Raw genomic sequence first — 15,247 nt, 5'->3', positions numbered from 1 at the left:
GAGAAGTCCTCATGAACTCATGGGCTCTGCTTCAGAGAACTTTTGATGTTGACAACCAGTTTTTAACAAATGACATTGACAGCGACAAATACGAGATGTTTCCCTTTAATAACTCATTTTCTACATTAAAACCATCATGTCAAGCAACTGTAAACACTTTCTAACACCCTAAGCGTTTTGTAAATCAAGCCGGAATGTTGAGCCAAGATGCTAGTTGTAAAAGAATACGGAAGGACTGAGCTGTTTCATTTAGGATTGATTTGGTAACAGCTAAATTTCAGAAACAATGAAACAATGGATGTATGAGTACAAAAGTTAGCAATTCTGATACCGTCCACAAATCAAAGCGGCATTTAAAAAGCGTACCGAGGCATCCCCTGAGGAACCTGAGGAACCCGAGGAGGGCGTAGACGTCGGCGACGAAGTCGTAGTACCCAGGAGCAGCTCGAATAGTCCAGGCTGCGTACGTGTGCACACAGCCAATAGCTGCAGGAGGGCAACCTTGAGACGCACGTCCTCGGTGTCCTTGCTCAGTCGTAGCAGCAACTGGTCACGGAAACTCTCTGCATCACGCCCCAGGCATGCCAGCAGGCTCATCGGGTACAACTGCAAATGGCATGGGAAACAGAAATGTTGCCTGTTATGCAAGTAATACGGTCAAACCTCGTTATTAGGGACGGGCGAATAGTACACTTTAAGTTGGAAGCGAATTTGAAGCGAACAGTGATTTTGTCAAATAACTTCTAATCGAATAGCTCAAATAGCACATATCACATACTATAAAGAAAAATTAACATTTTTGTCGTGACCCAACTAACTTGCACAATATTTCAAAAGATTGGAACTAGGTGTGTGCAAATGCCACTTTATTGGCTCGAAGTGTAAACAAATTCGAATGGTGGCCGGATTTGAGCAGTAATAGGGCGCAAGTTATTGGCTTTAAAATACCGTATTTATTCGAAAATAGGTCGGGCACGAATATAGGTCGACCCCTACTTATAGCGCTCTACGAGAAATAAAAAAAAATATTCGAAAATAGGTCGACCCATGTTTTTTTTAGAAACAGGAAAATTGAAACATGGCACACCTTTATTTGCAATTAACTTAGCGCCCTAGTCGCTGCCGGGAGTGTCATGTTCGTCAGATGTGCAAGGAAGGTTGTCGGATTCTTCGCAGGCATCCTCGGCATCCCAAATGACGTCGACTTCGCTGCCATCGATTGCGTTGGAAATGCAGCACTTTTTAAAGCCAGTCACGATAATTTCCGCTGGCAAGTCTTTCCGCGTGTCCTTCACCCACGTCGCAACTTCATTGAGGGAAGCCCTTCTTGCGGCGTCCCGTCGGTGTCATTGCAGCATCCTCCTTCATGAGCCACTCTTTGTAACTCTTCGCCACCCGGTCCTTAATGTAGCCGGGACGTCATACCTAGCGGTATGACGACCAGGTCTGTTGGCCTTCTGCAGGGCCTCCTTGACGCCCGGAGCCTCAGTTCTTTTTCAAGAGCGTCATGCCTGCCAGTTGCTGGGCCGCGAAAAGCACGACGCTATCCATTGCACGCGAACAGTCGGTCCCGCTGCTTCCGCCAACCCCTAATCAACTTTTACGTCGAACTCACGCTGAGCGGCACAATTGCTGGAATTCTCGGCAAAAAGTATCACTTGACGCTTGAAGTCAGCTGTGTAGCTCTACCGACGTGACACCGTCGCAACCGCGCATATGCAAATGCAAACCGTCACGTCCGATCAAACAACAAACGAAGAGTGAGGTCTTCAGTGCCAGTGCGGCTGCGCGTCGGCAGGCAGCACGGCTAGGGGGCTAGGGACTTCACGGCCTACCTAGGGAAATCACGGGTTCCAGCGCAAACATGGCGGAGCGGCTGCATTTCGCGGGGGCTTTGAAAAGACGGTGTGCAGCTATTGCACAAATAACTTTTTTTCTTAGTTACTTAGTCGGAAAGGCGAACGGGTACGGTTTTTATACCAGATTTTATGGTATATAATGTGCGTATGTAGCAGGAACTGCTTGAAGAACAGCAGGCGCGGCAGTTGAACGCCATAGGTGCGGTGCTTTTGGTCGCTTTGATCGCGAATATAGGTCGAGATTCTTTGGTCACGAATATAGGTCGATAGCTGATTATGGGCAACATTTTTGGGAAAAAAGGTCGACCTATATTCGAATAAATACGGTATGTTACATTTTAAAATTTGCTACCTAGCGCATATAAGCCTGCATAACATGCTTTTAAGGGGAGACGCGGGTCGAAAAGTCGCGGTTTTCCGGAAAAAATCTGTGTTTTTTTTTTCGGCTGTATTGTCATCCTTGGACTATAATCTTTTATTTCTGAAAATATCAAGCTCAAATTCGCACGAGAAATTATCTAAAAAGGCTTCCAAGTGAGAAGCGGTGACGCGAGAAAGGCGCAAAAATCGCGAAAAAATGGTGTAGTTTGCGTCCTTCTGTTGCGAAAATGACGCGGTGCCCGCCATTTGCAATCCTGCCCGCATGCAGCGTAAAGCTGTCTTCTCCACAATACACCAGGGGTTAGTCTCGTATCTTCACGCAGAATAAAGAAAAAACGAGAAAAACAACGCGTACGTCGAGCGTTTTGAATTTCGCGGCACGCAGCGCGAGGCCGCCATTGGACGGCGGCGCGCTCCACCCTCTCCTCCCTCCCATCTCCCCGGCAAAAGAACGAAGCCTCAAACGCCGCGACTGAGTTGTTCTGCGTTTCTTCTGTATTTTCGTGCCATGGCAAGCCCTAAAAAGCGCAGTTCTGATGTTCGAAAGTTCAGGACTCGCCACAAGTATCGAGGGAAACGGCGTCGGACGCTTCCCAAAGCGACAGCGATGGACGATGCCCCCGACGCTCCGATATCGGATAGGCCTAACGCCGACACCGAACCCCGCGACAGTGGTTGTGAAATTGACGCTACGGTGGAATTTATCAGTGCATCCCAAAAGAAGATTGGATTCTTTGAGAGTGAGCCTAGACTTGTAGGTGCTCCTACTGTCAACACGATGCTTTGCGAAATCGGCGCGCTCACGGCACTTGTGGCGGGTTCGGCATGCCACCCTTGCCGCGAACGGAAGCTCGGCGTCCGAGAGGCGGCTGGAAAGCGCAGACTTTCGGCATTCCTCGAACTGTGTTGTGAAAATTCCGATTGCCCCGAGTCTACACTTTCGTCCACGCACACGTGGAGGCGGATTGTGGCCCAATTTGATGTAAATAGTGTTTTTTCTGATAAATGCCAACGTTTCAAACTTGTTTTTCTCATTTTCATTTTTTTCGACAATTTCACGTTTTGCGGGCAGCCTTTTATACACTTATATTTATTGTATAGTAACGAAACTTGGCACACGTATTCTTCAAGACATGTAGAATGCAAATATCTACTTGAAATTGCAATATCTATCAGCATTACTTGTGAAAATATTCGGTTACTGTTTCAAAGGAGACTGAAAATAATCAGTTACAGAGTACAATTTTTTTTTATTAGTTCCATTATCTCTGTGGAATATCTGGATAGATATTAGCACTCTACAGTCTACAAAGAGTCTAATAAGATTCAACCCAATGATTTTACTGAAAGTTTAGTACATAAAAGAGTTCCCGCAAAAAGTGTAACATTTTTCTATTGTGTATGACATAACTCAACAACTGTAGCAGCTACATGGAAAGTAATGACATATTTGAAATCTGCATGAAAAACTATACATATAACAGAATTTTCAAGTCTCTATTGCAAAAAATTAAAAAAAAGTTGTTTCGAGGAGCGTCTCCCCTTAAACTTACATTTGACCTTCACGTGTGGCTTTGCGGCAGTACGCATTTCCCTGGACAGATGGTTTCACGGCATAGCAGCCCCACGCTGCAGTGAAATCACCTTTTGAGGCGGGTCACATGAGGTTGAATATAAGTCTATGCGTTCATTTCGAATGGTACTTCGAAATTTTGACTAATTCAAATTAGTGTCAAAGCGTTTGAATATTTGCCCATCCCTACTCACTATAAAAAAAGTCACGTTGAAGGTGACAGTACCTTTACTATACCTGATGCACTACTATAAGCATATATTTGGTTGCTTATGAGGGTTTAACGTCCAAAAGCAACTCAGTCTATGAGAGACACCACGGTGGAGGGCTGTGCACAATTTATAGCTGCGCAATGTGCACTGACATTACGCAGTACACGGGCCTCTAGCATTTCACTTCCGTCAAAATGCGACCAGTGTGGCTGGGATTGAACCCACGTCTTTCAGGCCAGCAGCCAAGCACCGTACCCACTGAACCACAGCGGTGACCTATGTATAAGCGTATATTTATCATGTGCCAATGCTGGCAATGAATATTTTACATGTTGTTCGCGTTAATTTGCGTCCTATCACAGGATCTAATACAGAGGCTCGACTGTATGAGTAATGTCTATGTTCGATTTTTCGAGCTCTCTAGGAACTGCAATACACTCAAACCTCATTATAATCAAAATCGCATCTTCCACGAAAATAGCTTTGTTATATCCGAAAATTCGTTATAAACATTTATTTGTAACACTGTAGCTATGACAAGACCATTCCTCATTTACTTCGTTATAACCGATAATTCGTTATATCCGTGTTCGTTATAACGAGGTTTGAGAGAAAGGTTCACTACGTTGGTAGACGGCGACGTGCTATCCTCAAGTTCAGGAAACGATTTTGTCGGGACCGCCGTTATATATAAAAAAAGGCAATTGAACTCTGGAGTTTTGCATGAAAAAGGCAATACATTATCATTATGAGGCAATCAAAGTACACGGGAAGTTCTGAATGTCGCCTTCATCATAGTGTGCCCTCTATGGCTGGGAATCAAACCTTGGTGTGTCTTGTATTCTTGAAAGCATCACATTTATTGGAATGATTTGAAAGAGACATCTTGCCTCTTACGAACAGACGAACATTGCAGTGGTGGAGACTATGTATGATCTCTTATCATTTGGCTCTTTGACTCTGATTTAGGCACAGGAGAGTTTTTGCATTCCACCCACCAGCATAATGCAAGAACGAGAATCTCGAATTAAACCCACAACCTTGCGATGAGCAAAGGATTGCCACAGCCCCTGAGCCACTGTGGTCAGTTTCGCAAGCGTACCAACAGCTCCATTAAGAAGGTATTTACAGTGTATCATAGGTCGGCAAACTCACTCATGAGTCGACTCACTCAGGCTCACTCAGACTCAGATCGAGCCGTGAGTCTGAGTCTGAGTGAGTGCGGATCAGTAATATTTTGATGAGTTTGAGTTCGAGTGAGTCCGGTTGATAAAAATTTTAGTGAGTCTGAGGCCGAGTGAGTCCGGTTGAGGAAAACTTTGGTGAGTCTGAGTCCGAGTGAGCTCTAAGCGCAAAATATATTTCTTGAGTGAGTCTGAGTGAGCTCCACACCTTTTTGCCGACCTATCGTTCAATCTACACCACTTAAGCATTTAAGCATTACTATCAGCCTTATGTCGGCTCGCGTTTATACTCCCGTCAACTCACACATACTTCCAAGAACTAGAGTTCATATGCCAGATCAATATTTATTGATCAGAGGCGTGACTTACAGAGGGGGGGGGAGGTGCCAAGACCGGCCCCCGGAAACTCTTTCACAGGAAGTTCTTGATAAAAATATTTCATGCGAGTCATCCCTTTCAATAAAAATATCCTTACTGGATTGCAACCACTGATAGCTCATATTTAAAGGTACGTGACAGAAAGGCGCCAAGTAGAGCACCAATTATGCGAGATATTGGTGTGAAAGGGCATTGACACCATTGACAAAGCCAATTATACGCTGACGGACTCATGAGTCGACTCACTCAGATTCACTCAGACTCAGATAGAGCCGTGAGTCTGAGTTCGAGTGAGTCCGAGTGAGTAATAATTTGGTGAGTTTGAGTCCGAGTGAGTCCGGCTGAGAAAAACTCCAGGGAGCCTGAGTCCGAGTGAGTCCGGCTAAGGAAAATTTGTGTGAGTCTGAGTCCGAGTGAGCTCTGACGGCAAAATATATCTCATGAGTGAGTCTGAGTAAGCTCCACATTTTTTGCTGACCTATGCAGTGTATAGACGATAAGGAAAAGGGACAGTCCCTTTTACTTATTGGATCCTATCCCTTTTCCTTATCGTCCATGCCCTGTTAATACCTTCTTAATGGATCCTTACCAGCTCACCCAAGCTTCAGTTCTTACAAGATACCAACAGCTGTCAGGAAATACTTAACACTTGCCTTGGCAATGCGCTTCAGCAGCTGCACAGCCAGGGTGCAGAGACGTGGGTCAAAGCGGAGGTAGAGAAAGCGTGCCACCGAGACCGTCAGCGATGGTGCACCACCAGCGGTCTGGCTGGGTGACACCAGCAAGCGCTGTTCCAGCAGGGAGCCTGCACCAGCACCCACTAGCAGCAGACGGTTCAGGAGCGAGAAGCACAGTCGCACAGAGTTGAGAAGGTCTTTCGAGTGGCGACTGCGTCGGGGCACCGAAACACGGTTGCAAAAATGGTTACCATATTTATTCCGTCGCGAAACGCATTATGATCGACTGTCCATAAATGCGTGAAATTTCCATAATTTGGTGCAAAGGTTCTGGAGACCAAGTTTAAAGCAAGTGGAAGTGTTAGACTAAATTATTGTGTATTTTACAGCAATGAGTTGTAATTAGAAAGTAAATCATTTTTTAGTTATTGTACAGCCAGTCACACTATATTTGTTGATAAACTGAACGCATTGACCCATTCAAATTATGTGCTGGAAGCGAGCAATCCTAAAAAAATAAAAAAATAAATATTTTGAAATTCCTGCAGAAACACCCCACGTCCAATCTCTAGTTAAACATGGTACTACCTTCACCAATGCAATCGTGTGTAGCAAAATGTTTCAACCAGAAGTGATATAAACGAACTTCAGGCAACAAGAATGCTTAATTTACCATTAGTCGAGTGTTTGTGGTCTCTTCCTCGCCAATAGCGCACAGAAATGGCAAAAGTAAGTTGAGTCTCCAAATGAGGACACTGTGTCGTAATAGGTTATGCAAAAAACGGTCGTCACAGGAGTAAGCATAATGTGGCAGTTGTTAGGACAACTGGTACAGTACACTGAAGTTAACAGTACATTAAACCATTCCCAGTGGCTAGTCGATGGAGGCACTTAGTGATGTATGGTACTTTCTAAATTTCTGTAAAGAAAGAAATTAAGTAATCAAGAGAAAGCAAACATCATGCACCACAACCAAGTCACAGCTCGTTGCTGGTGGTTGGTCATACCACATGTGATATTACTAGGGGTGTGCGAATATTCGAAATTTCGAATATTTTTCGAATAGTGTTTGCTATTCGATTCGATTCGCACTGGAATTTTACTATTCGAACTATTCGAACTTCCCAAAAACAAATACAGTCAACGTCTAATTGAAAGTGACCTCTTCAGATTTTCAATATGCTTCACCTCATTACACTGTCGTATTGCGGCTAAGCTGCCTTTCAAGCTCCGTTACGGTCGAACTTTGCGAAGAGACAATGTCCGATTGGAAGTGGTCCCTAGATTTTCAATATGCTTCACCTCATGACACCCCAATATTGCGGCAAAGCTGCCTTTCAAGCTCCGTTAAGGTCGTACTTTGCCAAGAGACAGTCAACGTCCGATTGTAAGTGGTTCCTAGATTTTCAATATGCTACACCTCATGACACCTCGGTATTGCGACGAATCTGCCTTTCAAGCTCCGTTACGGTCGAACTTTGCCAAGGCACAGTCAACGCCCGATTGAAAGTGGTCCCTAGATTTTCAATATGCTTCACCTCATCACACCCCGGTATTGCGGCAAAGCTGCCTTTCAAGCTCTGCTACGGTCGCAAATGTATTAACTCAAGAAAACGCTGGTTCCAACATGGAGATGAAAGATGTGGCAGAGGTGGGGGCTCAATTATTGCTGTTTTGGACCTAAAATTTGGGCAGAAAGTCCGAAAGATCGGAAGCCGAAGCTTTTTAGCATCCAAAATTTCAGATGTTCTTATATATCGACGTCTACGAGGCAGATTTGGAACTCCGGACTTGAAGGGAGCACACCCTTGTCCGCCACATCAGTTGGGCTTCCACAAAAGTTGAAACAGGAGGAGAGGCTGAGGAAATGGCATCTTTGCCTACGTGTAAAGTGTTGTCGGCAACACTTTGGTTGCACCAAATCATGTACATAAACAGAATTCGGTCTCTACATTGCCTCATTCTTGATAAGACAACTATGAAACACCACCCCGCCAGTGCTCCATCAACCCAGCGAAAAGAAACACTTTCATATTGCTATCTCATAAGAATATGCTTAGGAATCCTCTCTAACTTTTTTTCTGCAATTTCGCTTCGAAGTATTCGAAAAATATTCTAGAAATATTCGAGAAATATTCGAAAAATATTCGATTTGATTCGCACTCACACTTCAATATTCGAATTCGCTTCGCACCCAAAATTTTGCTATTCGCACAGCTCTAGATATTACTCAACTGGTGTTCGGTCTTCAGTATTTATGCATTACCGTCAAGGCTATTGACAGAGCAAGTTCAAGTGACACACATATCAGTGAGTGCATTGCGATACAACGAAGGTTTCGAGTTGTACTGATGCTAAGTGCAGCTCCACTTTACTGAAATGGTAAGCTGTCAGCGAGAATGCAAGCATTGTAATAGTACGACAATACAGCGTAAAACACATGAGGCCACAAGCTTATCTACAAAAGCAACTCAACTTACCTCCCTTCAAATTCGACAGCCCGGGCAACAAATTCCTCGGCGGAGACAATAAGCCGAAGCAAGGCTGGACACGAATCACCGTGAAGCAGCCCGTACACGCAAACCTCGGTACTCCTGTGCAAGGTAAAGCAAACAATCAAAGAAAAAAAAAACAACAAAAACAACACAAAAATAAGGAAACAGTATTACTTCCTTTCGCAGGTTGAATAAGCTACCATATTGTTTGAATAAGTGCATGTTGTGAAATAAACAACAGTTCTAAACCTGCTTTCGCCACTTACCCTACGGTCTCTGGCTTCAACTTGGCCGAGACAGTCACCAGTTTGTGGAAAACGTTTAGGCAGCGATGGCCGATGATGTCCCTGTCGTAAGCTCTGTTGTAGCGCCACTTGTGGAACGAGGGAAAGATGTCCTGCAGCACCACCGTCAAGCATGCCAGGAAATCTTCGTCTGCAGTGTCCCTGAACGTCTGAAACAACCAAAGGAGGCCGCTCTACACCGAACTTTCTCCACGTGCTCAAAGAACTACACTCAGACGAGGCAGAACAGTGGAGGCTTGTAGTGACAAGAAGTCGCGGAGCAAAAAATGTTGCAGGAGTCAGTGTTCTGACAATTCAGTATATACCAGCATTGCAACAGTTCAGTATGTACCTTGAGGGCATTATAAATAAATAAATAAATAAATAAATAAATAAATAAATAAATAAATAAATAAATAAATGGACTTCTCTATGTCAGGGCAGCTGCAACAAGTGCACTTGCTAGAAGGGTGGCTCCACGGACATTTCTTGTTCCACAACTTCTCATCTTTCGGACCGTCTCCAGATAGTAGTTTGCGGTTAGTACATGTATACAGTTACTGTACTTCAGCTTTCCCTTTCAAATAAGTCAATTTTTTCTATATGTTGACAGTAGTAACTCACATTATTCTGCCCCCCCCCCCCCTAAATTTCCCACTGGTTTGTGTGTTTTCATTTTAACTATTGTAGTATTGCAATGCAATGCATCATTGAATCACCTTAGTTTTGATTTGGCTACTTAGGCTGCTTTTTCAGCATTTATTGTGAATAATGCCGAAAGATTCAGTCCAATCTCCTATTTTGGGACCCTGTTCTGCAATGCATATAGGAGTTTTTTGCTGCAAGTAAAACTTGATGATAACGAGGTTCAACTGTACGTGCATATATGTACGTGCTCTCTCCTAGTCACCTTTCATGCAACGCTTCTTTAGAAAGCCCCAGTTGTTATACTCTCACCGCCTTCCACAGAAAACTAAAAAAAACCAATATAACTCCACAGCAGGCAACGCTACCTCAGCAACATTTCCAAGCAGCTTCAGAAAGGCGAGGCAGATGGGATGGTCCCCGATAACCCTTTCTTGGGAGACCATGGCTTGACTCAGCACGTTGTCTGTGACCATGTAGCCCCTGTAAAATAACACCAGATAGATTCACGGGGCAACTAACTTTAAAATTGGCAGACACCACATAAAATTGCACACTGCAAGACTGTACCGACAAATACCCCTCAGGGAAAGACACACTGCAAGCCTGAAATCACCTTTGACATTTTGAACACACTTAAGATGTATTTGAAACAGAATACTGGGACAATTATCTCTGGCAAACCCTCACTTTTGGCCGTGGACACCTAGCCAAAAACTCTGTGCTCAAAACAAAAAAAAAAAAACTCTAGCTAATACTCCCAGGTTTTTGTGCAGAGAAATACCCAATAAAGTGTACGGGAGGACGACCACTATCGCAGCTCAATTGGTAGGGCGTTGGACGCGTTATGCTAAGGTTGTAGGTTTGGTCCCTACTGGTGGCAAGTTGTCTTTTGGTCCACTTTAATTTCTTTATACTTGCAGCATAATTACCACACTACAGTGAAGGCCTACAGATAATGTTTCCCATACCTTCCTTGACTTTGTAGTCTGTTGGTTTCATTAGGCTGTGTCCAACAAAGAAAACTAGCCCTTGATTCATTCAACTTCTTTCGTTTAAAATTGAGGAAAGAAAGATTCCTTTTCTTGAGGATTGTACTGTTTTGGGACAGTTGACGAGGCATAAGAAAGAGCTCGTCCTGTGTTCTCTCGCCTGTGGTACTGTCTTTTACACTCGAGTTTTCTCTACATTTTCTTGTTTCTTTGTTCCCATAGAAAACACTCATCCATAAAAGGGTTAAAAAGACAAAATCCTGTTGTTCGATACTCTAAGTATTTCGTTACCACACACTCCGACATATGGGCAGTCTTAAGCCTACTATGGCTGGAAGATGCACCTACTTAATCAGTTCTTCCACGGACTTGGGCTTCGTGCTCAGCGCTGGGAGCAACCCTGTTGCGACTAGCCGCTTCCAAGACTTTTCGGGATCCTTATCAGCCAAGATGGCCACCATCTCAAGGCACTCTCCCAGCACTTCAACTGGAGGGCTCATCAAGGGTGTGCTGAGCAGTATTAGTCTGAAAGGGACAAAACAGAGGAGCTTCAAAGGCCAGTCTAGTACAATGAAATTTCATAATATCTGGGATTTTACGTCCCAAAACCATGATATGATTTTGAGAGACGCTGTAGTGGAGGACTATGCCTTAATGGGGACACTAAAGAGAAAGTCTAATTCAGGTTTAGACTGATAAAATGTTAAAAATTATTTGTTCGTTAATTTAATATTATGAGGTCAATCTCTAGAAAATGCAGCTTTGGTCTTCGACATTGTTCCAGATAGCTTCTGTAACGAATTTAACTTTAATGTTATACTACGTAGCTTATTTGTGCATGTTTCATAAGCCTTTTTATTTTTGTACTCTTCTGAGGGTAGTAACACCTGACACAGCAAATATTCAAACAAGCCAAAATGCTGTACTGTTTTCTTTCACCATTGCATTATCATAAAGGAGTTCGGAAAGCTATCACTTCAGTCAATTTTAAAGGGGTCATGAACCACTTTTCCAAGTAATGATCTAATGGCCTCAGTATCGGAGTGTACTGCCTCCCGAATCGATTGCCGCAAAAATTTCTCGAATCCGTCAAGAATCAGCGGAGTTACAGGGGTTTGGCGCACGCTCCCAGCGCTTTCTCTCTTTTCTCGTGCCGACGAGCGCACTGGAAGCTAGAGAGGGAGGGATGGCATGGGGGAAAGAAGTTACGCCAGCGCGCGTCATGAAACGCGATCGCTCTCCCGCTGTGATTCGCTTGCGCGAGTGCGGCTACCGTGTACTGAGGAGTGCGGCGCCGGCAAGTGGCGGCACCCCGCGGCAAGAAGCGCATCTGATCCGAACGCCGCTCTCGATTTACGTCGGCTATCGGCCAATAAGCATGCTATGTCTCTTGCGACGTACAGCGGACAGACGCCCCGCCCACCGACGAGAGTGAGAACCGGCCTCTGTTTGAAAAGAGGGTGCCTGGGGAAACGGCAACTTCGCGCTCCGCTTGTGGCCATTACGCGGCGCGCACGACTGTAATATTTGGCAGAGCAGTTCATAGCCGTGTCAGCTTTCCGCAGGATGTGTTTTTTCAACCAGCCCAAGGGGTGCTTCATGACCCCTTTAACACAACTGTAGCAGCTCCTTGGTCATTCAACACACAAAAATAACATGAGAAGGAAAAGAAATGTCGAGAGTCAATTGCCACAAGAACTAACCTGTGCAGGGCAGCAAAGAGTTCATCGATGTTGTTCGCCAGTAAGTCTTGTAGTGATGAATCGGCTTCCAGAAGGCTTCGGATAAGGCGAGCTATATGCAGCAACCTTTGAAGCCAGCCTCTGTCAGAGTCGCCTGTTCCAGAAGAACAACAAGGTACGCTTTCAGTATTGTTGTTGTTGGGTACCATCTAGTCGCTTATGACTTTTAGTGACTCCCCGAGTGTATGAATTCCAGTCCATATCTGTTAACTTAATACGACTTCATAACTTCAATACAAGATGGTAGACTGCTAAATACAATGTTAACGTAACTGCTAACATGAAACTCGCTTTCGTTTCTACAATGAAGATCGTAGTTACATTGAAAATCATTTTCCTTTCTCGCTAGATGCCAGCCTGCATCAAAATGAAATAAAATGTTATGAAAAGGGGAACTATTTCGGGGCACAGTGTAGCTGTAATGATGATGCAATACAAATCTCTTAGAACAGGCCAGTCTAATAATAATTTAGCTGGCTTACAGCTAACTAACTGTAACCAACTTACCCTGCTAATGGCAAATCACTTTTGAAACCTGCACATACGAGCACCGTTTGCTTGTTTTGTGACATGGCAAATGTCACAAAAGCATGATGAAACCATGTGCAAGAGACAAGCATCAGCATATTCAGCGTAACTGCTAATAATTTCTCTTGATTTAAACGCGACCAGCCACCACTATTAAAGAGGCCCTGCAACACTTTTTCAGCATGGTCAGAAAACATTGCCAATCGGTAGTCGAGGCTACTGAAAACATGCGAGCCATATATTATAGCGCAGCACACGGTCTGGAATTACAATTAATTTCAAAGTCAGCTAGAAATCGTCCCCTCTTCTTTCGACAAATGATGCCATAAACCCAAAGTCAACGGCCATTTGTTGATTTGAGCATCATGAGCTGCATACAGTGAAACCTCAATGATACGATCACAGTTCATACGAATTTCGGGGTGATACGAATTTTTAGTTGGTCCCGGCCAAGGCCCATTGGCCTGCAGCGTAATGGAGTACGGTTGCTGAGAACCAACCAATTTTCACTCAGCGACATTTGATACGAACACACGCTACCACCCAGGTACGAAGAGGTGCTGTCTGCACTGTCGCGGAAGACGCGCCAAGCACGTGCGAGCGCGGGAACGCAAGCATGGGCATGCACGGCACACCGCCAAATCGTCAGAATCACGTAGTAAGAAAAACACTTTTCTAAAGGTGGACAAGGACCGAAAGAAGGTGAGCACGGTCTTGGCGAAGGAGTCAGGCCTCACAACGTCAACATATGCGACCGTTGAGGTCGCACTTGTGCGGGCACAGTTGTAAATCTCAAAAAAAAAAAAACAGCCAACACCTCATGATAACAAAACCAGAACACAGGACCGTGGTTCTGTAATTTTGTGGCCTTGATCCATCGCATCAAAGCACTTTTTTCGTTATTTTTGCTGCAGTACTCCGGTGTCATGCAAAAAAGCATACTAAAATTTGGAAGGGGCTACTGCTGTCGCGGGTCACAACGCACCTGGTTCATTAATTAAATACACGTGTACGGACCGTACATTTATGAGTGCTGGTATGATTGCCGACATATAAAAACTTAACTGACAATCATTCAGGGTTCTTCCTGACGTTGCTGCGGCCCTGAAAAACAATAAATGAAAATGTACTCCAGCTTTCTTTTGTCGCATACTAATTTTCCATGCTTTCTCGTGATACGAATTTCAGATGATACGAATATTTTTGGTGGTCCTGCGAGATTCGTATCACCGAGATTTCACTGTAGTTAGTGTGGCTGCTGCAGGATGGCACCATGTGCCCACACGCACGCTCGTGATCCCACTGAAAGTAAGCCATGCGTTAGAAAAAAAACAAGAAAATAAAGTGCTCAAGGGCGTGATGCATGCTGACGAATAGACGCATCTTCTTGCCCTCTTGTCATCTCTCCCCTACGTAGCTTTCAGTGCGCTCGTTGAAACGTAACGAGAGAGAAAGCGCCTAAAGCGTACAACGAATCCCTGTAACTCCGCTCTTACTTGACGGTTTCTAGAAATTTTGCAGCAGTCGATTCATGACGCAATAAACTATTTTAATGAAGCCATTCGACCATTACTTGGAAAAGTGTTGCAGGGGCCCTTTAATAGGGCGAGTAAGCAATTACAAGAAGGTGCACTTGCAAATTTGAAAAAGTTTCTATTGTCTTACAGAAAACACTGACATTAATATTATTGTAAAGCAGAAGTTTATGTCTAAACACATAAAGATATTATGAACAGTGCCGAGACAGACTGGTGACTTACAAGGTTTGGAGAGTTCACAGATGATAACTTGCCAACCATTAACCGTCGCCTGCCATCTGACAAATGAGCTATCTGTAGCAAATGACAAAGAGAGAGAAAAACAAACATAACATTTATAATTACACTTCTTCCCAAAGTGAATGATAAAGCAGAACATAAAAGTATGTTGTCGCAAAACTCACTTCCAGATTTGAACACAATCCCTTCTGTCCCATACGGAATGAACAATGCACCTGCATGAAAACACAATGTAAAACACATCATGCGCACACCTAATCTACAATGAGCCAGATACAGGTGCAAGCATGAGCAAAATTGACATTACCATGTCGTCTGCTAAACAGGCATTCAATGACATGCATCAGGCACGTTTTCTAGTGCACTACAATAGTCACTTTTCTTATCAAGCCTTGGAAACGGACTCTAAACCTAGCATTTATCAGAAGCAAGCTTCCAATGCTGTCAATGGGCAAATTTCCTTACGTGGCAGGTTGTGAAGTGTTCACCCCTGCAGCTCAAGTGGTATAGCACCAGATG

At 44.1% G+C, this 15,247-nt stretch overlaps 1 protein-coding gene across 1 annotated transcript in view; it reads right to left on the bottom strand.

The window, feature by feature from the left end:
- The window catches only part of LOC119396788 (nucleoporin NUP188), a 64,400-nt gene that overhangs the window by 31,274 nt on the left and 17,879 nt on the right, over nucleotides 1-15,247 (bottom strand). Inside the window, exons 20-28 of the mRNA XM_049417235.1 lie at nucleotides 14,893-14,943; nucleotides 14,711-14,782; nucleotides 12,384-12,516; nucleotides 11,029-11,205; nucleotides 10,057-10,171; nucleotides 9,026-9,213; nucleotides 8,745-8,858; nucleotides 6,241-6,475; nucleotides 367-606 (exon numbers count right to left, since the gene is read on the bottom strand). Of these exons, the coding sequence (XP_049273192.1) occupies nucleotides 367-606; nucleotides 6,241-6,475; nucleotides 8,745-8,858; nucleotides 9,026-9,213; nucleotides 10,057-10,171; nucleotides 11,029-11,205; nucleotides 12,384-12,516; nucleotides 14,711-14,782; nucleotides 14,893-14,943 (1,325 nt within the window). The remainder of the gene's footprint in view (nucleotides 1-366; nucleotides 607-6,240; nucleotides 6,476-8,744; nucleotides 8,859-9,025; nucleotides 9,214-10,056; nucleotides 10,172-11,028; nucleotides 11,206-12,383; nucleotides 12,517-14,710; nucleotides 14,783-14,892; nucleotides 14,944-15,247) is intronic.

Source organism: Rhipicephalus sanguineus, chromosome 6 (assembly GCF_013339695.2).
Source record: "Rhipicephalus sanguineus isolate Rsan-2018 chromosome 6, BIME_Rsan_1.4, whole genome shotgun sequence".
Classification (NCBI taxonomy): domain Eukaryota; kingdom Metazoa; phylum Arthropoda; class Arachnida; order Ixodida; family Ixodidae; genus Rhipicephalus; species Rhipicephalus sanguineus.
Note: the sequence above shows the minus strand (reverse complement) of the source record. Positions and strands in the feature narration are given on the sequence as shown.